Here is a 21,048-nt window from a genome sequence, read left to right as displayed (position 1 = left end):
ATTATTATACAAAATGGAGGTAGAGTGTCGATCTCCGAATTTATTATCGGCTACAAGATCAGAAGCATTAATCGTCATGTTCGATTAGGAAATTTTGTACACAGGTATAATCTTTTGTCTGAAAGACTCATTTCACACCTGGTTGCTGAGAGTTCCATTTCTAAAATTAGAAGTTAAGAAAGCATTGCTATCTTAAACAACAATTATATACAATGGCATGGTTTAATAATGCATGCAAAAATAAGCGATAAACTTCTGTTAAGAAAGCTCATCTTGCTTGCTGTACAATAAGCAAAATAGAAGATAAAGCAGAGGATTGCAGCAGCTGCAGCACACGGTTAAAGGTTGATGACTTGGCTGTCCAGGTGGCACCTGGTGGTTATGTAATTACCAGCACACGTGAAGATTCGTTTTGATTAGTTATAGTTAGCAATACATTTGAGCTGTTATCTTCAGCTGTGTATATAAACAACAATGTAATCACATTGTATTCATTCAGAATAAATCAAATGATATTCTAGAATCCTCTGAACTTCAGTTTTATTCCCTCAACTTTCTTTCATTTTCTTGTTAACCAAACAGTCATTAAAATAATTTTAACTTGGTATCAGAGCCAGTATGACTTCAGTACATCTTGCTTCATCTTCTAATACAGTCTATAATGTTGCGATTAATTCAAGCACAATTACCTTTTCATTTAACACTCCTGTCAAGTTGGATCAATCAAATTACTTGATTTGGCGATCCCAAGTTCTTACTTCCATTCATGGAAATAGACTTGAAAAATCCATTGATGATTCAGTAACTCCTCCACCTTCTCACACTGCTCAAAGAATTGGTGATGACCTCAAATCTGTTGAAAATCCAGAGTATGTCACCCGGAGATCACAAGATCAAATGCTTCTTGGATGGCTGCTTTCTTCAATGAGTGAATGCATCATTATTTTGGTCTTCAGTCTAGAAACTTCACTTGAGGTATGGAAAGCTATTGAAGTATTTTGTTGCATTTTAAAAGACCCAATTAGGTGCATGTCACCGCACATCTTATTGGGCGCACTAGGCCAATAACAATGATGCAACACGTGACTTGTCGCGCACAATAACACGCGCAATGTCTCACTTGATTAGTCTGACACACACATAGACATATTGAAGTAAGAGACAAGATAAAAGATAGAAAAACAAACACTCCAATCCACTATATTTTTTCCATAATACACTAAAATTTATGTTTTTGGTCTTTTAGTTTGTTCCTTTTTCTTAATATAGTAAGGGATTCCTTTTTTATAAATTATATGTGCGTAGCTACGTGTCATAGTTCTATAAGCTCGTGCACCACAATTCTTTAATAAAATCTTGACACATGGTACATCACGTGCACAAAGACGCACACCTAATCTGCAGTTTCTGATATTAATGCTGATATGCTAAGCCAGTGCTATACACACAAGAATACTGCATTGTTAAGGAATGTGATTCAATTTGTGAGATGCTCTTCATCACGCAACGTACGCTACTGACCACGACCACAAATGGCAATAGGAATACAAGTGTTTTTAAAAATATCTTAATATTGGTGACTTTTGGGGTGAATCGCTTGCTACTTCAGCTTTAGATCATTTCCCCTCTCAAACATTCTCCTTTTAAATTGTGCTCTCAGCAGCATTACAAAAGTCGAAGCCTTTGTCATAAATGTTGATGACTTAAGGGCTGTTGTTTATCAGTTCTAGCAGTATCGCAATCGCAACATGCAACCTCTAAACATTTTCAGGTTGTACTCGCACGAGTGGAGGACTTTGAAAGCTCGTGTAATACAAGCAATTTGGTGCTGCTATAAGAAAATGAAGCCTGAAAAATCTCTGTACTTAAAGTAGAATCATAGCATTTCTACAAATTAATAATTAGTGATTGCATAGTTGTTTTCAAATGTTATGTATAATAGTTTGTAACATTGAATGGATGATGTTAAATGGCAAGACTTTTTGTTACATGGTCTAACTTAGCATTACCTAAAATGCTATCATTTGCTTTTGGTAGTACTTTTCAGATGTTAAAACACACTCTTTTTGTCTTAATTAGATAAGTATTATATTTAGAGAGAGAGAGAAAGAGAGAGAATTGTTCTCTCTTGCCAACTTTTATAAGGAATAAAATACAAATTTGTTGTTTTAGGTATAAAAGTATTTTGTTACATTTTAAACGACCCAATTAGGTGCACGTCATTGCACATCTTATTGAGCGCACTAGGCCAATAACAATGATGCAACATGTAACTTGTCGCGCACAATAACACGCACAATGTTTCACTTGATTAGTCTGACACACACATACACATATTGAAGTAAGAGACAAGATAAAAAATAGAAAAACAAACACTCCAATCCACTATATTTTTTTCGTAATACACTAAAATTTATAATTTTGATTTTTTAGTTTGTTCCTTTTTCTTAATATAGTAAGGGATTCCTTTTTTATAAATTATATGTGCGTAGCAACGTGTCATAATTCTATAAGCTCGTGCACTATAATTTTTTAATAAAATCTTGACACATGGTACATCACGTGCACAAAGACGCACACCTAATGACAACGACGCACACCTAATCTGCAGTTTCTGATATTAATGCTGATATGCTAAGCCAGTGCTATACACACAAGAATGCTGCATTGTTAAGGAATGTGATTCAATTTATGAGATGTTCTTCATCACACAAGGCACGCTACTAATCACGACCACAAATGGCAATAGGAATACAAGTGTTTTGAAAAATATCTTAATATTGGTGAATTTTGGGGTGAATCACTTGCTACTTCAGCTTTAGATCTTATCCCCTCTTAAACATTCCTCTTTTAAATTGTGCTCTTAGCAGCGTTACAAATGTCGAAGCCTTTGCTATAAGTGTTGATGACTTGAGGGTTGCTGTTTATCAGTTCTGGCAGCATCACAATGCAACCTCTAAACATTTTCAGGTTGTACTCGCACGAGTGTAGGACTTTGAAAGCACGTGTAATACAAGCAGCTTGGTGCTGCTATAAGAAAATGAAGCTTGAAAAATCTCTGTACGCAAAGTAGAATAATAGCATTTCTACAAAGTAATAATTAGTGATTGCATAGTTGTTTTCAAATGTTATGTATAATAGTTTGTAACATTAAATGAATGTTGTTAAATGGCAAGACTTTTTGTTACATAGTCTAACTTGGCATTACCTAAAATGCTATCATTTTCTTTTGGTAGTACTTTTCAGATGTTAAAACACATTTTTTTTGTCGTGATTAGATAAGTAGTATACATATAGAGAAAGAGCGAAAGAGAGAATTGTTCTCCCTTGTGAACTTTTATAAGGAATAAAATACAAATTTTGTGTTTTAGGTACAAAAGTATTTTGTTGCATTTTAAAACACTAAATTCGCACAAAATTTAGTGTAAACATCCACGAGAGAAAATTTATATATATATATATATATATATATAGAGAGAGAGAGAGAGAGAGAGAGAGAGAGAGAGAGAGACCCAATTAGGTGCACGTGATCGCACATCTTATTGGGCACACTAGGCCACGTGTCACTAACAATAAGGCAACACGTGGCCTGTCGTGCAAAATAACACGCGTAATGTCCACTTGATCAGTCTGACAGACACATACACATATTAAAGTAAGAGGCAAGATAAAAGATAGAAAAACAAACACTCCAATCCATCGTATTTTTTCTTACAATATTAAAATTTGTGTTTTTGGTCTTTTAGTTTCTTCCTTTTCTTAATATAGTAAGGGATTCCTTTATTATAAAATTATATGTGTGCAACTACATGTCATAATTTTATAAGCTAGTGCACCACAATTCTCTAATAAAATCTTGACACATAGTACATCACGTGCACAAAGACGCACACTTGATCACAACGACGCACACCTAATCTGCAATTTCTGATATTAATGCTGATATGTTATGTCAGTGTTATACACACAAGAATGCAACATTATTAAGGAAGGTGATTCGATTTGTGAGATGTACTTCATCACACAAGGCACGCTACTGACCACGACCACAAAGCTTGTGTAATACAAACAACTTGGTGCCGCTATAAGAAAATGAAACTTGAAAAATCTCTATACGTAAAGTAGAATATTTTGCAAGATCAAGAGGCCGAGACTGGTAGAAAATCATCCAAATTTCGTGCTGCCATTTATGCTACGTGAATTTTTACTTATATGCGTCGATCTGTACGGCGTAGTGGTGATCTTCCAGGAGGACGTGTCAATGTCCCACTTGTTGCTTCAGAAATTGCCAGATCTTGAGAGTAAATACTTGTATACTAGATTGTTAGTAGGAATTGCAAGGTTTGGTGAAAATAGAAAACGACAATTTCAATTGTAGATTAGCATGACTAATGCACCAAAACCCAAATCCAAAGCAACTATGAGAGTCTAGAATACATCAACCTTTGCATTTTAATTTATTTTAACCCACCAGTTCCTCAAATTTAAGAAACACAGCCTTGACTTCAGAAAACATATGTGTTTGTCACGTCTGTTGAACATTAACTCTAGCCACTGGGAAAAGAATGTTTAGTTTTTTATTGTTCATCTACAATATCATTTATTTGTTTAGGAAGGTCTTACGTTAACAGTGTGGCTAAAATTCTTTTAGTTAAGCTTGGTGTCGTAGTTAAAATATTGTTCGGTTGTTTAAAAGCTCTATTTCTTGATAGATCAAGCTCTATAAATATTCTTAGAAGATTCTCATACAAGTTTTTAGAGACAGCTCGTAGACGCCACAAACTACCGCCATTCATATTTCTCGAAGTTTGTTGTTCATTTAAGTGTGGTTGGTTCATGCTTTCCTCATGTATGGGTCCTTTGTCTAGCAATTGCTTCAATATTATTTGTCAACAAATTTTCATCAATTTGTTTTTGCACTTAAATGAAAGGAGCAGCAGTATCAGTTCTCTTTGAAACTGTGATGTATGAAGGTTGATATCTCAAGTTCTATTAACGTTGTGTGCTTATGTTAAAATATACAAACTTACAAAATCAAACTAATGCATGCAAATTAATTAAGAAATTTTTTCCTATGACAAAACCTCGCATATGAACCACATGAATCGACTTGTATATATCTACTGACACTTTTGCTAGGTGTATTAATTGGTTTTTACCAATGACCTTGGATCATATAAACCCAATATATTGTCCTTCTCTTTGACAACCCAAACATGCACATATCATTCGAAGCTAGTTAATTGAATAAATAAATACGTCTAGTAACCTCAGCTTGTCTAGGTTAGACTAACGTTGCGTTTAATTACCGAATTAAAGAATCGAAAGCCGGATTCGAAATCATTGACGGCGTTTACTTTGTAAAATAGCATCGAAAATCGGAATCAGAATCGTGGAGCCCACCACAATTTGAGAATGAGGAATGGAAGACTCATTCTCTAGGAGGGCTTAGGAATGAGTCTCCCATTATAAGGATTCACCATTTTGCCCTTATTTATAACTATAGCATACCCCTAAGTTCATCTGAAGAGCGCTCCTAGTGTAAGTTGGATACCCTACGAGGTTAATTCCTAGCCATTAAAGTCTCTTTATTAACTCATAGGACTTTATTTTAATTCCTTTATTTATTCCCCAATTAATTATTAATATAATTATTATAATTAATTCATATATTATTAATAACTAATTAATATAATTATTACTATTAATTAATATATTATTAACAATAACTATTAATTATTATAATTTTTGAATTAATATATTATTATTATTAAATTAATTAATATAATATTATAATAATTATTAATATAATTATTATAATTAATCCATATATTATTATTAAATAACTAATACAATTATTACTATTAATTAATATATAATTAACAATAATTATTAATAATTATAATTTTTGAATAAATAATCATAATAATTAATATATTATTATTAATCAACTAATTAATATACTATGATAATAATTATTAATATAATCATTATAATTTATTTACTTATTATTATTATTATAATTAATCATTTTATAATTATAATTATAATAATAATAATAATAATAATAATAGTTATTATTATAATAATAATAGTTATTATTATAATAATAATAGTTATTATTATAATTAACTAAGTGCATTTTAGTAACTTGAAGCAATGCAACTTGTTTCGATTCCAATTACAAAATAAAATAAACACATCAATAGGATTCTAATCCATTTTCATTCCAATTCTTATAATTTAAGTACACAATTTATTCTAATTCTAATTTTTTATTTATATTCTAATTCATTCTTATTGTAGTCTCTTTTAATTGTGCGCCTCAGACAATAGCTTAATGGTTTAGAGAACATAGTTTTATTTTTCAGTTTCTGGCCCTCCAGCGAGCTCATATGCAAAATAGTAAAAAGGAGCGTGGGTGCCCAAAACTTGTTATTTGGAGCCCGGCCCAAATTGATTGTAATTGGATCATTTAAAGCTCAACCCAAAAATTCTCATATAAAATACTTTAACTTGTAATATATTAAAATTTATAATTTTTTTTTCTTTTAATTTATATCTTATTTTATAAAATAATATATTTTTTATTGAATGGGAATTCCAAGTATCATACAACGTTTACGCCTCTGTTAAGGTTTATTAACCAATAACCATCTAAAAGAGATATAATGTTAAGCATTATTTCTTTAACTCAATTTTCCAAAATGAAGAACGCACAGTAATTAATCATATCATCCAACCCACATAAGGAAGGTGCATAGTTGTATGAGCAAACTTATATAGAAATTAAGATTTGTTGTATTTATGCCGCACAAGCCATTTAGAAATTTTCTGTCGTCTTCTAAACTTGTGTCTTCACAGTGAAATAAACTGTATTTCACATCCACCACAATTAGCTTGTTCTGTTTTTTCCCCGCATCGACTCACTTTTGTGCTAAGGCAAAATAGCGCCATAAGCCCATAAGTCTCCAAATACCTAATGGACCGACAAAGCCAATTGATTATCACAAAAATTAATTGTAATATTTGAAAGGGATGGAAGCCGTAAAAATAGAGCTTTGATATTTGGACAAAAAAAAAACTAAAAAAATGCTGACAAACAAAATAATCACTCAATACTAGAACACCATAAGGCTTTATAGCATTCAAAAATGATGAAACTATTGTTAATTATACATCCACAGTTCTAATTATAAAAAGATATACAAGGAAAAAAATTAAATTAAAGGTTCGATATTAAGGAAATAATCTCATAGCGACTCAAAATAATTAGAGCAACCCTCAAATATTGAACTATCTTTTAAACAAATAAGACTGGTGTTTTTTATTAACTTACATGACCTCATTCCATGTACAGAAGAATATTGAAGCCAATAGTGGCCCGTGTAGCTTCAGCAATAATTCCTGAAACCCCTGTTTCTTCCGAAAAACATGCAGTACTCTCGAATAACCCTTAGCAAATATTGAAGAAGGGAGAAGTTCATTGCATACAAAAACTCCGTGCCTCCCATTCTTTGAGAGATCACCAGCACCTGGAAATTAAAATCAAATGTAATTAAAATTATCAAATTCAGGTCTATATAGGTTAATTAATTAAGATAATAACATGAGTGTGACTTAATTACCTGAGGTACGGGAAGAGTGGCCAAATTGTCAATGTAGAAGAAGAGCCAGCGCCACAAACTTTTCCTTATTTTAAACGAAGTTTTATTATTACAGTTTACAAAACTCAAAGGCAAAATCAAATTGTAATATATATATATATATATATATATATATATATATATATATTTCTGATGCACTGGTTAGTTACATCATTCACTTTAATTTCTCATTTTTTTTCCCTACATGAGCTTCTGATCCTTTAATCATAATGATGATTTTTTTCTTCCACAGAACGAAAAGAAAAAGTCTTCTAAGTATAATCTTGAAATCCCATGTTCTTAAAACCAAAAAAAAAAAAAAATGGTGCAGAATCTCTAATCAGTTCTTTAATGCTTCCATTTGATGCTTGTTAGGTCACTTTAGGAGTTAACTTGGGTGTTCTTATTAATGGTGATGTATGATGGTTATGTATTGCGAGTGTGGTATCTTCAGGAGAATATAACTTTAGTTATAATTGTATGTTTTTGGCGTATAAATATTTCGAACCTTGCGATGAGACGAACCAAATTTAGAAGGATTTATGCCGTTCTATATAAAATGCCAGATGCTCCGTGAAAGTGCCAATGGCGGTTGATACAGCCAATGGTTGTGGCATCTCCAAAACTTCTTCCCTGTGAGGATTGCATATGAAGAATTCCCCTAGATTCCATTTGTTTCAAAAGAACAATAAACCATTAGCAATGTTCTCAACAGCGTTACATTCCTCTGAGAATTCTAAGATTGACACTTCCTTGATGATATTACCATCACAACTTATAAACGAAGGCACCGTGTCCTCATGATCAACAAGTAGGATATGAGGTTCTTCATCAGCAGCGGCAGCTGGTGTAGTTTTCAGAAACAGATCTCAAACGCCCAAGTAATTCCGCGGGCAATTCCAGAAAAATGTCATAGAAGATTTAATCAGAAACTTGTTCCTTCGTCGGTTTGATGCAATTTTTAACATCCATTTGGTTCTCTTCAATCGAAAACTATCACTTCTGCATGTAAAGCTACTTGAGTTCCCTACAGCCTGTAGTGAATCTACACTTTGAGGGGATAATTAAATAGAATAATTAACTTGAAGCTAATAGCCTATGAATAGCTCAGTTAAAATAACATGAATTAAGAAAGAGAGCAAAACAGAGGAGTAGCTACTTGATGATGCGGAAACGTTAAAGGTTGAAAGATAGACGAAACTAAAATTTATAAATGATAATTTTTTATTGAATAAGTCTGAATTAACAAAATTAGGGTTTTGTTGAAGTGGAATTTCTAGAACCAATTCTTACTGGATTTATCGGGTATGTGAACTGCCAAGGTTTGGTTTATCGCGTCGCTTACCAATGGTCAATTGCTTCGCAATGTTCACACTTTGGGTACAGCTTCATGGCGAGTAATCTCTTCATCGGTTTGCTTTGCACCACATGGTCTACAGAATGTATCTGCACGTCGAGACATGTACTAGTTGATTTGGGATCGTAGAACTGATGGAGCACCCCTAGTATCTTTTGACTTCAAGATTGAGGAATTTATAGAGACTCCTCTTCCAGATTTTGGGTGCCTACGTGCACATTATACGAAATTTATGTTGATTGATCTGAAGGGATTCTTGGCTATTGTTAGTTTTTCATCTGCCACGCACATCGAGACATGGGTTCTGAGAGATTATGAGAACACAGAGTGGGTTAAAGAATATAGATCTAATACTCAAATTTGGGCAAGATAAAAGATTTCTGTTGGGTTTTTCAATCGCTGGCTTTCGTGTGAAGCTTATTGACACGGGATAAGTGTTTTGCGTAGTAAATCCGTGCAGCACTTAGACGACTTCTTAACACACAAGTCGCTAAATAAGTATAGAACACTTCTCAACCTAGTTAAGCAAGAATGCTTTGCGGAAAATGCTAGATAGAAGTAGAGCAATGTGGCTAAAAATAGATTTTATAATACACAATGAATAAATTACAAGAGAGTTAGAGAGCTTTTTGTGTGTGCTTGAGTGTTTGTGTGTGTGGTGTGGTTGGTGGGCAAATGAGAGGGCTCACCCCTATTTATAGACTTGGGTGCAAGGTTCTTGAAGTTTCCATGCAACTTGCACAAATATCTCCTGAGAGGCTAAGTGAAAAGTCCTAAAAAGTTCTAACTATCTACAATATTGTAGAGAAGTCTAGATCTTGGGCCTAGGGTGATTTGCTAACCGCACCACGGATGGCTTTATATGTTGGTGGCCCACTTCTAAGCGCAACCCGCTTCTAAGTACATCCTGCCTTTCGTGCTAAGTACATCCCACTTCTAAGCGCACTCCACATCGAGGAGGATTTTTTCTAAGCGGACCCGTGTGCGCGGAATTAACCTCCAATTGCAGGAAATTTGAGCGGCCCGTGACATTATGCTCATAAGCAGCTATTTTTTCTTGATATTGAAACAAACCGCCTCTGGTACATGCAATGTCCAATTGCAGAGCCTATTTGGTTGTACAGGCAACATTCTTTCTCTCAGATACTTTGGCTATCCAATTGCAGAGGTTTCAGATTACGTATTACTTTTTGAAGATGGCTCCTAGGATCTATGTTACGCCACATAATACTACTAATTGTAATTTATCTCACTGTGCTTAGTACTTTGTGTGTGATTCCTTTGTCTGGCAATTGCTTCAATATTATGAAGCAGTCTTTTGACAGATGCCAAGTTTTCGTCAACTAGAGAATGAGGAAGAAGGACGAGAAGCATGTTGTCCTAATTGATACTTTTGAAATAGTCATTACGTGTAAAGAAACGTAAATAAAACACCTAAAGCCTTCGTCAATATTCAGGCTCTCTTTTTTTTTTTCCCCTTCTTCCTTTCTCTCTCTGTAGACCATTCAAAAAACTTGGTCCCCAAATATAAGCTAGTGGCTTATTCGAAGAAGAGGATTTTCTCCATCACAAGCCTTCACTGATGAATTGCGGTCGAAAATTTCTTAGCTGATTAGAACAAAACTTTAGTTTCCCTATAGATTAACCATGCAAAATTGCAAATTTTACACCTCTTGGGCTATATGAGTAGTAAATTTCGCAGTCCAGCGGCAAGAAGAAGAAGAAATTTGTAGAGCAAGAAGCTGACCTTTTTACCATATGGCCTACGGGTTAAAACCTTCTATCACAAGCCTTTACTTGCCATGCTTGTGCCATCCACTCCGGGGATCCCAGCATAATATACTGTAATTTAGAAACGGTGAAGGCTCTCGATTAGCTCAAAGGTTTGGGGTTTGGAGTCTGGAGTTTCCTTTAAATGAGCCCATTGGACTGAGTGGAGCAGACTTAGCTTTGGGCTTTTCAGATCATCTATCGCGAGTGGTGCAATAAGAACCCCTCTGAAATCCTCAAAAGGAAACCCCTTTAAGGGTATCTTCCAAAATACGCATTAATTTCTAACCAAAATAATTTGTTTCTTCAACTTTCTCAGTTCTTACTTTTATCTCTTTTTCTTTCTCTGTCTCTAAAATCTCAAATTCTATTAACAAATTCCCATCTCTTAGTGCATTTGATTTTATTTTCCATCATCTTGTTATTGCTTATTGTCTTTAAAAACAAAACTCAATATGGTTTTTTTAAATGAGAATTTTGAAAATAAAAATGACTATAAGAAGTGTTTGCAGAATTAAAGGTTAGCCAGCTTTTTGTTAATTTTTTTCAGATGCAAGTTTCATGAATCACGATTACATTTAAAATAGGGTGCGAACAGATTTTAAGTGAGAGAGAGAGATTATGCCTTAATTAAGGGTAAGAACATGAAAAATAAAATAAAATAAAATAAAATAAAAATAAAAATAAAACAGCAGAATTTCAGTGGTTGCCTGTAGCGCCACTCATCTATCAAATATACCCCTTTGTAGTTTTGAAATATTTCAAATTTCCCCTTGCAAATTTAAAGATTTGCTGAAGCAACTAAAGATTGTATTATAATTTTGAAAGTTACTAACATATAAAATAGTGCAATCTAAAGATTCTGGTTTCACCACGGGGCACAACAATCCGCATGTCTTAACGCTCATTAGGTCCCTTGACGACGCAATAATTACATCAATCTAATTGTAATAGATGATAGAATTACGAAAACAGCTTCACATCCTCAAGATTTTTTGATTCTTCGAAGAGAAAAAGGCCGTGCTTTCACTTTTCATTGTTAAGGGAAGTGATTATGTTACCCTTGCACAGTTTTTTTGTGCATAGAAGCCCATATCTTTATGTTACGAGACGAATTACATAATAGGCAATAAAAACTAAGCCCCAGTTGTTGCTGAAACTGTATTGGTGGCGTTTATTCCTCCGAGATATATTTGTGCATTCCTTTTGGAACGCCAAATCCTTCTGAAACGCCAGTATGATTGTAAGAAATGAACTGAGTGCTGTTTAATAAACAGATTTTGCAAGTCATCGGCCATGAGAACAAAAGCTTCAACATCAGTAAGCGCTTGAATTGTTCTGGTTGATACAGGAAAGTTAGAAGAGTACGGGTCAGCCTGAAACCAAGCAACAAGTTCTTCTCCACAGAAGTCCCCGCCTTTCAGATGATGATTTTTGTGATCGCGGTGACCAGTCCTCTGAGATCCAGTTCTTACAGTACTGACAGAAGTGTAGACCCTCAGCTTGCCCTGCACCACGAAGAGCATCTCATCAACTGGATTACCCTCCCGGCCAATGTAAGAGCGCTCATTGTAGTAAGCCAGCTTCAAACATTCACAGAGGGAATCCAGTGTTGCTTCATTGAACTTCTTCAGCTCTTGCACCTTGATGTATAAACATTCAAGAATAAGCATACGAGTAGAATGCTGACACGAGGCCAAGAGCAATCAGTATATTAATTAATAGCTACTAGGAAAAGGAACTCACTTGTTTTATCTGTTCTAAACAGAGTTCACGTTTTATGTTCCTTTTAAGGTCCTTGGGAAGATTGAGCAAATTACTTGCTACATCAATGCGTGGGATTTCTTGCCATTTATATGGCTGGTATTTCTTGAATTCCATTTGGAATTTCTCAGATAGCTGCCGCGAGGACATCCACTGCTCTATCTCTCGTTCCTTCAGTCTCACATTCTCCGACTTTATAGTTACAGACTGTAGATACATCTGTTTTACAGAACCATAGTTCAAAGCAAATAAAATTTACCATGCTACATCTTAAGCAATAGAGAAAAAAATACATAGATAAGAATTTTAATTAACCTCCATATTTCCTATAAAAAGGACAAAGAGCACCATGGAGTAGGTGATTATGGAAATTACGAAGATATTTTCCCCTGGAGAGGCACTTGGTTGCAGGCTTTGACCAAAACTACTGCAAAAGTGATAGGCAATGCACATGTTAAGTTTTCACTTCAATTAAAATCTTAGGCCAATACACAGGCACAAGGGCTAAATTCCTGAGGGGGGGAAACAAAAAAATACTGCAAGAGGTTCAGATATGACGAAAAAGAGAACCTAATCACATTGTAACATCATCAAACCTTAACCCCAGCACCCAAAGATAAGCAGTATCTTTAATTTAATTCACAAACCTGAGACTTTGCAGGCCCCATAAAAAGCAATAAGGGAACTTTTTTTTTTTAAAAAAAAAAAATCCACAATTTGAAGTTGAATTGATTCTTTAAATATTTTAAAAAAAAAAATCAATATGGTTTTTTTTTTTGAGAATTTTGAAAATAAAAATGACCCAAAAAAAGTGTTTGCAGAATTAAAGGTTAGCCAGCTTTTTGTTAATTTTTTTCAGATGCAAGTTTCATGAATCACGATTACATTTAAAATAGGGTGCGAACAGATTTTAAGTGAGAGAGAGAGATTATGCCTTAATTAAGGGTAAGAACATGAAAAATAAAATAAAATAAAATAAAATAAAAATAAAAATAAAACAGCAGAATTTCAGTGGTTGCCTGTAGCGCCACTCATCTATCAAATATACCCCTTTGTAGTTTTGAAATATTTCAAATTTCCCCTTGCAAATTTAAAGATTTGCTGAAGCAACTAAAGATTGTATTATAATTTTGAAAGTTACTAACATATAAAATAGTGCAATCTAAAGATTCTGGTTTCACCACGGGGCACAACAATCCGCATGTCTTAACGCTCATTAGGTCCCTTGACGACGCAATAATTACATCAATCTAATTGTAATAGATGATAGAATTACGAAAACAGCTTCACATCCTCAAGATTTTTTGATTCTTCGAAGAGAAAAAGGCCGTGCTTTCACTTTTCATTGTTAAGGGAAGTGATTATGTTACCCTTGCACAGTTTTTTTGTGCATAGAAGCCCATATCTTTATGTTACGAGACGAATTACATAATAGGCAATAAAAACTAAGCCCCAGTTGTTGCTGAAACTGTATTGGTGGCGTTTATTCCTCCGAGATATATTTGTGCATTCCTTTTGGAACGCCAAATCCTTCTGAAACGCCAGTATGATTGTAAGAAATGAACTGAGTGCTGTTTAATAAACAGATTTTGCAAGTCATCGGCCATGAGAACAAAAGCTTCAACATCAGTAAGCGCTTGAATTGTTCTGGTTGATACAGGAAAGTTAGAAGAGTACGGGTCAGCCTGAAACCAAGCAACAAGTTCTTCTCCACAGAAGTCCCCGCCTTTCAGATGATGATTTTTGTGATCGCGGTGACCAGTCCTCTGAGATCCAGTTCTTACAGTACTGACAGAAGTGTAGACCCTCAGCTTGCCCTGCACCACGAAGAGCATCTCATCAACTGGATTACCCTCCCGGCCAATGTAAGAGCGCTCATTGTAGTAAGCCAGCTTCAAACATTCACAGAGGGAATCCAGTGTTGCTTCATTGAACTTCTTCAGCTCTTGCACCTTGATGTATAAACATTCAAGAATAAGCATACGAGTAGAATGCTGACACGAGGCCAAGAGCAATCAGTATATTAATTAATAGCTACTAGGAAAAGGAACTCACTTGTTTTATCTGTTCTAAACAGAGTTCACGTTTTATGTTCCTTTTAAGGTCCTTGGGAAGATTGAGCAAATTACTTGCTACATCAATGCGTGGGATTTCTTGCCATTTATATGGCTGGTATTTCTTGAATTCCATTTGGAATTTCTCAGATAGCTGCCGCGAGGACATCCACTGCTCTATCTCTCGTTCCTTCAGTCTCACATTCTCCGACTTTATAGTTACAGACTGTAGATACATCTGTTTTACAGAACCATAGTTCAAAGCAAATAAAATTTACCATGCTACATCTTAAGCAATAGAGAAAAAAATACATAGATAAGAATTTTAATTAACCTCCATATTTCCTATAAAAAGGACAAAGAGCACCATGGAGTAGGTGATTATGGAAATTACGAAGATATTTTCCCCTGGAGAGGCACTTGGTTGCAGGCTTTGACCAAAACTACTGCAAAAGTGATAGGCAATGCACATGTTAAGTTTTCACTTCAATTAAAATCTTAGGCCAATACACAGGCACAAGGGCTAAATTCCTGAGGGGGGGAAACAAAAAAATACTGCAAGAGGTTCAGATATGACGAAAAAGAGAACCTAATCACATTGTAACATCATCAAACCTTAACCCCAGCACCCAAAGATAAGCAGTATCTTTAATTTAAACCACAAACCTGAGACTTTGCAGGCCCCATCGTAAGCAATATGGGAACTTCCCTACGAAACTGGTGACATCCACAATCTGATGCTGAATTGCTTCTTTAAATATTCCAAAATCGAAGGCCAGATCATCTCGACAAAGATCATTTACAGAAAAGAACCATTGGTTGTCTATTGAATTCTCATGGCTACAATAAAAAGACCTACGACTGCATCCAGTGGTAGAAACAGAGCAGGCATGCTCCCAACATATCATCTCTCTTGCTACAGCAGAAAAGTACCATAGAGCTCCGAATACCTAAATTAAGGACCAGGACTTCACTTGTTGATAAAGAAAATATGTGCACAATTGAGACATAATGATATATCTTTGCTGAATAGTAATAAAAATTACATTATAATGTATCAGAATCATGCATATTTTTAATGATATGGTTTAACTTACATGACCACCATTCAGGTAAAGAAGAAAATTGAAAGCAGCTTTGGCCCATTTAGCTTCTGCAAGTATGCCTGATACCCTTGTGGCTTTTGTAAATAATGTGTAGCATCGAGTAACTCTTAACAAATATTGAAGAAGAAAGAAGTTCATTGGAAACATAAAGTTCTGGACTCCGAGTTCTGGTATGTCAATAATTAAAATCAGCAGCACCTGGACAAATTAGTTAGTACAGCAAGTTTAGTCTTCAGAGTCCGCAACTAATGCTAATAATTACAGGGGACTATAAATTATGACTGCGGACACGAAGCACATTCACAATCAACTGCGCTGCGCCCAAGGGGCTTACTAGTACCATATCCAAAGACCAAATACATGTAGCTTAATTACCAGAGGAAGGGGAAGAACGACAAGAAGATCAATCAGAGAGAAGTGCCAGAAATGTTTCACTTCGATTTTAGGTGAAGCGGTAGGCAGAAGGTAGTTAACATATGTCAAATAAACGATAGCGGATATTGAATGGAGAGCAATAGCCGTGATACGCAACTCTCCGTCGAAACCAAGGCACTTTCGCTCAGCAGCGATTGTCGGAACATAAAAGAACACTGGATCCACCGAAATAATCATCACACATGATATTAGAAAAACCCAGTACCCGTAAGGCCTCTGCGGGTCATGTATTTTCTTCAGAAGAAGAAAGCATTTTGCCAAAAAATGGTTACAAGATTGGGCTAGTTTTTTAATTTCAACTCCAGACTGTAAGCCTCCTTGAAAATGTCCGGAAACCGGATTTGCACCTTCCTCCAACCTTAAGTCTTGAGACCTGACGGAAACATGCATTAGTTAGAAATCAGTTCATAGAAAAGCCGTTCTAGGATTAATTATAAATTAAATTTATAGCGAAAGTGACATATATAGTAAAACCCACTTACATGATCAAAATAATCGAAGAAGCGAACTTCGTGTGGCTGCAAATCTGATTGGGCACTTTTCCATCAAAGTGTCAATTTATGCAGGTTGGACAGCTGAGGCTTGGAGTGGAATGGTAAGGTTAAAAAAAATAAGTAAATAAATAAATGTGGGTTGACTCAGTCAATTAGTCGTGAATTAGCCAAAGACTTTGAATTCTTTAGTCAATATTGGTCAGCTTGAGCACAAGTACAATAAAAAATTGAAAAAAAAAATGTAAATCTTTTTGTTCTTTCAAACTTTTCAGCTTTGTATTAGCTTCATGTTAATTTTCTATTTAAATTTATCCCTGAAATGTAGATTGATAATGGTTTGCTGTTCTTTCGAAATTAACGGCATCTAGTGGAACTCTTCATAAACAATACTCCCAGAGGAGAAGTTTGTTGACAGATTACTCTGTCTAGCAACTGTTTCAAAATTTTGTAGCGGTCATTGAACAGATGCCAAGCTCAGTGGTCACCAAATTTTCTTCAACTAAAAGAATGAAGAAGAAGAAGAAAGAGAAGCTCGTTGCTCTAACTGATACTTATACACAGTCATTACATACAAAGAGAACATACACAAAACACCTAAAGCCTTCATCTATTTGCTGGCTTTTTTTTCCCCCCCTCTTTTAACTTCTTCTATAGACCATTCAAAAACTTGGTCTCAATATCCTATACCCCAAATTTGAGCCAGCTGCTTACTCGAAGAAGAGGATTTTCTCCATCTTGACAGACGTAGTAGGAAAGTTAACACTTCCGATGGATCGTTCAGAGAATACGAAGCTTTAGTTTCCTTCGGAGTTGAAGATACAATTATCGGATACCCTTGGCCTCTACCCTTTATAACCTGAAAATTTGGAAAAAGTATACCGAATATAAACAATTACGCCCCCATCAAAACTTTTATACTTTCTGTGTAGTGTGTGTGTGTGTACAACTAGCCGATAAAAATACCTTGAAAGCGTCTTCATCAGTGCGATCATCGCCAATGTACAGGGGGAGAACATCGTTGGGATTGCTCAGCCCTAGAGTGTCCAGTAAATATTCAAGGGCATGACCTTTATCCCATTCAATAGAGGGTCGAATTTCCATGACCTTTTACGTGCAAAAATTCGAAAAATAATGGTGAGTTATTGAGAGCAAATTCAGAATCAACAGCTGAGATTCATCGTAACTAGTAAGTTGAAAAATTAATTAATCCTACCTTTTTACCCTCACTTAGATCAAAATCAGGATAGTTCCTCAACACAGCTTTCGCCTTCTCTTGTAATATACTGTAATCCTGCATGCCATGTAAAAATTAAAATACTATAAATTCCTTGTGGAGGAAGCTCTAGCTGTCAAGTGAAATTTTTTTGGGAGAGGGGGAAAAAAAAGAAAGAAAGATGAGGCCTATATAATTTCCGATTTTTATTACCTCTTCTCGGACTTGTCTGAAATGCACAGAGATGCAGAATCGATTGTCCTCAATCCTTGCACCTTGTATTTTCTTGGTTTCTTCTTCCAATTCTTTGATTATCTGTTACCATTAATCAAATTCGTTATAATACAGGAGGAGGTGCAAGTGCAAGGAAAATGAAAAATAAGAAGGTTAGCTATTTAATTACCTCCTGAATTGCAGGCAAAAATTTCTTAGCAGGCTGAAAGAGAACTTCATTTCCCTATAGATTAATAAATATAACCATGTGAATTTTACACCTTAAGGGTTAGAAGAGTTAGCAAGTTAATAAAGCAAGAAGAAGAAACTGACCTTTTTACCAGGGACTAGGGTGTGGTACTTTCCCTCACAAGCCTTAACTGGCCTTGGTGGTGCCAGTATGTCCATTCCATGGCTCCCAGCATAATACACATTACACAACTCTACAAATCCCATAACCTGAATTCAAGATAATAAGGAGCTGTAAGTTTTAAGGTTTGAATCATTGGCGGGACCACACTAGGTCAAGGGGAGCACGTGTCCCTCTTCCTTTTGAGAATTGTTTTTTGGTATAATATCAAAGCTGCCCATGCTAATTTAAAAATTCACTAATCTGCCCCTAATAATTTGGAGGTTTTCCGTAATTTCACTTATAATGTTAAAACTTTTCGTACCTTTTCTCGGCTCCTACCACTAATAATAGCAGTTGGAAAATACTTTGCAACTTCACGCACGGCCGCACGCATCTGAAAAATATAATAATAATATTTTTAATTAATTAATCAAACTCGTAATATATAAATTTGGAATATTATTATGAATATCAAATCCCTTAATCAAAGAGTGTTGATATTAATTACCTCATCAGACATAAAGACGCGATCGGGATCGTCAACAATTGGTGAAAGAGTGCCATCGTAATTTAAAAACACAGCAATCTTCTTCTCTTTCGCTGCCTTCATCATCTTATCAAATGAGCCTAGAGCTGAAGGATGTTCCATCTATATAACAATAATATACGAAGGATTTAGTCTTAATTAATGTTGGAAAAAGATAAAAATAAAATTAGTATCGTTACTATAAAATAAAAATTATCAGCTGCAAACAACAAAATAAAAAATAATATTGTATTATTTAAAATTTACATTATAAAGTGAGAACAAGTGCACTAAAGAATAACTCATAGATTACAATACATAGCCTCCAACTTTTACATTAAAAAACCTCCCTAACTTCTTGTTACTAATTCTTAAGTTTTTAATTCTGACCTCCAACTTATGACATATTATCTTGTATACCCTAAAACTTATGATACCAACAACTGAAAACTTGTGAGTATGTCAAAAATTTGGGGTAGTCAACGGAGAGCAGGAAGTGTTATACCAACAGCGCTGTGTTGTGGATATAGCTCTTATTACAAGATTGATTTTTGCTCCTCATGTACGGTTACAAATCAACATAGAAAAACAATGATGATGAAAATTAATGAAACCCTACCATCCATGAATTATAACTTGCATCCGAAGTAACAGAATCGGGGGGATTAGATGTTGTTCTTTCATTTATGGAGTGATCTCCACCATTTTCATCATTGTTTTCTTTTGAGATAGGCTTCACTTTCTGTTTACTAGAAGGTGATCTTTGGAACCCCATTGCTTGACTAAGCTTTGCAAAGTTTATCTGAGCAACAAAAGGAAACGAACAGATTAAGAAAACAAACGAAGCAAATCAATGAATCTGAAGCCCATAAAAGCAGCTATTTAAATAAATATTTAACATGGTAATAACGTTATACAGTACCTGAATTTCACTAATCATACTGAATTTCTACTTGCTTCAAAATATGTACCTGCCAGAGAACCAATTATATCATCTAAATTGTATTTAAAAATGTTGTTGATATTATATTACCAATGTTGCTAATTGCTTTCAGATAACATAAAACAAAATAATATTTTGTTTTCCAAAATACTTTCGAACGCACTCTTCTGATAGTTGGAAAATAGGTGAAGTGAAGCTTTCGGGTCAAGATTTCAAAGGTCTGTGGTGTAATACAACAGCTGTCTATACGTATAAAAAAATTATTGAAGTACATTTTTTTTAAGGTCATTTTCAAGAAACAATTATGCCACAAGTGTTTGTGAACCGAGCCATTATCCATTATCCAAGAACAGCAAGTTTAAGGAAATAAATAAATGTCACTTTCCAGTTCCAAGGGTAACCACTTACGTCGAGGACAAAGTACAAATTGTGACAATATTAAAAGACAAAAGTGAGCAAATTAACACAATTGATCAAATAAGTTAGATTCGATGACTCAACATTACATGGCTAGTTAATTTCAAACTCGAGTATAGTTACAATCATCTGATTCGGATGACTGTGACATGAACTAGCTAGAAATTAAAGATTTTAAACAACATTAGATTTAAATATATGTAATATAGTAATAAATAATTAATAAATAGAATGTATGGCTCCACTTCAACTACCATGATAGCTACTTCATTTTCCAACAGAATTGAACTAGACTGATTTAATTTAAGGGCACAAAGACATTATTGACATGGGTCCTCTTCATGAGTAGCTCAGGGCATACGTTAACCGAAATCAACGTCTCTAATATTACATCACATAATTGTGTACTTGTCAATATATATATATATATATATATATATATTAAAGAAAGGAAAAAGGTAGTGTTCCTTTTTAGTCCCCAGGTTAGGCATCATTTACCAATTGGTCCTCAGACTTTTTCCTCAAGATCGCTTTGTTTATTGTGCTTGTAATAAAACTCTTACTACCACCAATTAAGATTTAACTATTCACCAGCCCAAATTGTACAAAGCCGAACAAGTAATTCATTTTTAATTGGAAAAGCAATTAGAAAGAGTGGTTGTGTACTCGTGTGTTCCGCTAATCACGACACCAAACAAAAACCCTAGCATGCATGCACATACGACAGGTCCCAGGAACACACGTGTATCCTACGAAGC

General features: G+C 34.7%; 3 protein-coding genes and 1 pseudogene across 5 annotated transcripts; 1 reads left to right on the top strand and 3 right to left on the bottom strand.

Annotated features, from left to right (window-relative positions):
* The first annotated feature begins 618 nt into the window (after positions 1 to 618).
* LOC112100201 lies at positions 619 to 4,299 on the top strand (annotated as a pseudogene).
* A 7,450-nt stretch (positions 4,300 to 11,749) lies between these two features.
* Positions 11,750 to 13,199, bottom strand: LOC112097380 (cyclic nucleotide-gated ion channel 1-like). The gene is made up of 4 exons (XM_024182582.1): positions 13,185 to 13,199; positions 12,853 to 12,964; positions 12,520 to 12,756; positions 11,750 to 12,416 (listed from the first exon to the last, which is right to left on the bottom strand). Exons 2-4 carry the CDS (start codon positions 12,886 to 12,888, stop codon positions 11,910 to 11,912), a joined length of 780 nt encoding a protein of 259 aa, XP_024038350.1. The 5' UTR covers positions 12,889 to 12,964; positions 13,185 to 13,199; the 3' UTR covers positions 11,750 to 11,909.
* A 623-nt stretch (positions 13,200 to 13,822) lies between these two features.
* Positions 13,823 to 16,704, bottom strand: LOC18032094 (cyclic nucleotide-gated ion channel 1). Of its 3 annotated transcripts, none has more exons than XM_024190007.1 (7): positions 16,615 to 16,704; positions 16,073 to 16,505; positions 15,689 to 15,895; positions 15,258 to 15,541; positions 14,926 to 15,037; positions 14,593 to 14,829; positions 13,823 to 14,489 (listed from the first exon to the last, which is right to left on the bottom strand). In XM_024190007.1, coding segments are annotated over exons 1-7 (1,782 nt in total). In that variant the 5' UTR covers positions 16,617 to 16,704; the 3' UTR covers positions 13,823 to 13,982. The 3 variants fall into 3 exon arrangements, with proteins under 3 accessions (XP_024045775.1, XP_024045776.1, XP_006422155.2); XM_024190008.1 differs by having other exon boundaries at positions 14,986 to 15,037; XM_006422092.2 differs by lacking the exon at positions 16,615 to 16,704 and having other exon boundaries at positions 16,073 to 16,522.
* Positions 16,705 to 17,085: 381 nt separating this feature from the next.
* Positions 17,086 to 19,870, bottom strand: LOC18031363 (probable trehalose-phosphate phosphatase C). Its single transcript, XM_006422091.2, has 10 exons — positions 19,853 to 19,870; positions 19,550 to 19,732; positions 18,913 to 19,053; positions 18,727 to 18,798; positions 18,386 to 18,511; positions 18,243 to 18,296; positions 18,053 to 18,154; positions 17,840 to 17,917; positions 17,590 to 17,730; positions 17,086 to 17,482 (listed from the first exon to the last, which is right to left on the bottom strand). Exons 1-10 carry the CDS (start codon positions 19,868 to 19,870, stop codon positions 17,300 to 17,302), a joined length of 1,098 nt encoding a protein of 365 aa, XP_006422154.2. The 3' UTR covers positions 17,086 to 17,299.
* Positions 19,871 to 21,048: the final 1,178 nt, after the last annotated feature.

Source organism: Citrus clementina, unplaced genomic scaffold (assembly GCF_000493195.1).
Source record: "Citrus clementina cultivar Clemenules unplaced genomic scaffold, Citrus_clementina_v1.0 scaffold_9, whole genome shotgun sequence".
Lineage (NCBI taxonomy): Eukaryota > Viridiplantae > Streptophyta > Magnoliopsida > Sapindales > Rutaceae > Citrus > Citrus x clementina.
This window is presented reverse-complemented; position numbering and strand designations above follow the sequence as displayed.

What these genes read in the sequence shown, in the direction of transcription:
- LOC18031363 (XM_006422091.2), bottom strand. An exon ending in TTTTGCCTGCAATTCAGGAG is followed by an intron (nt 18,155 to 18,242) that starts GTAATTAAATAG and finishes TAATGGTAACAG; the next exon opens with ATAATCAAAGAATTGGAAGA. An exon ending in TCAGACAAGTCCGAGAAGAG is followed by an intron (nt 17,918 to 18,052) that starts GTAATAAAAATC and finishes CATGGCATGCAG; the next exon opens with GATTACAGTATATTACAAGA.
- LOC18032094 (XM_006422092.2), bottom strand. Translation starts at nt 16,522, where the DNA reads ATGCATGTTTCCGTCAGGTCTCAAGACTTAAGGTTGGAGGAAGGTGCA. An exon ending in TCGTTCTTCCCCTTCCTCTG is followed by an intron (nt 15,896 to 16,072) that starts GTAATTAAGCTA and finishes TAATTTGTCCAG; the next exon opens with GTGCTGCTGATTTTAATTAT. An exon ending in GTTTAGAACAGATAAAACAA is followed by an intron (nt 14,490 to 14,592) that starts GTGAGTTCCTTT and finishes TTATACATCAAG; the next exon opens with GTGCAAGAGCTGAAGAAGTT.
- LOC112097380 (XM_024182582.1), bottom strand. Translation starts at nt 12,888, where the DNA reads ATGGTGCTCTTTGTCCTTTTTATAGGAAATATGGAG. An exon ending in TTTTTATAGGAAATATGGAG is followed by an intron (nt 12,757 to 12,852) that starts GTTAATTAAAAT and finishes TCTGTAAAACAG; the next exon opens with ATGTATCTACAGTCTGTAAC. An exon ending in GTTTAGAACAGATAAAACAA is followed by an intron (nt 12,417 to 12,519) that starts GTGAGTTCCTTT and finishes TTATACATCAAG; the next exon opens with GTGCAAGAGCTGAAGAAGTT.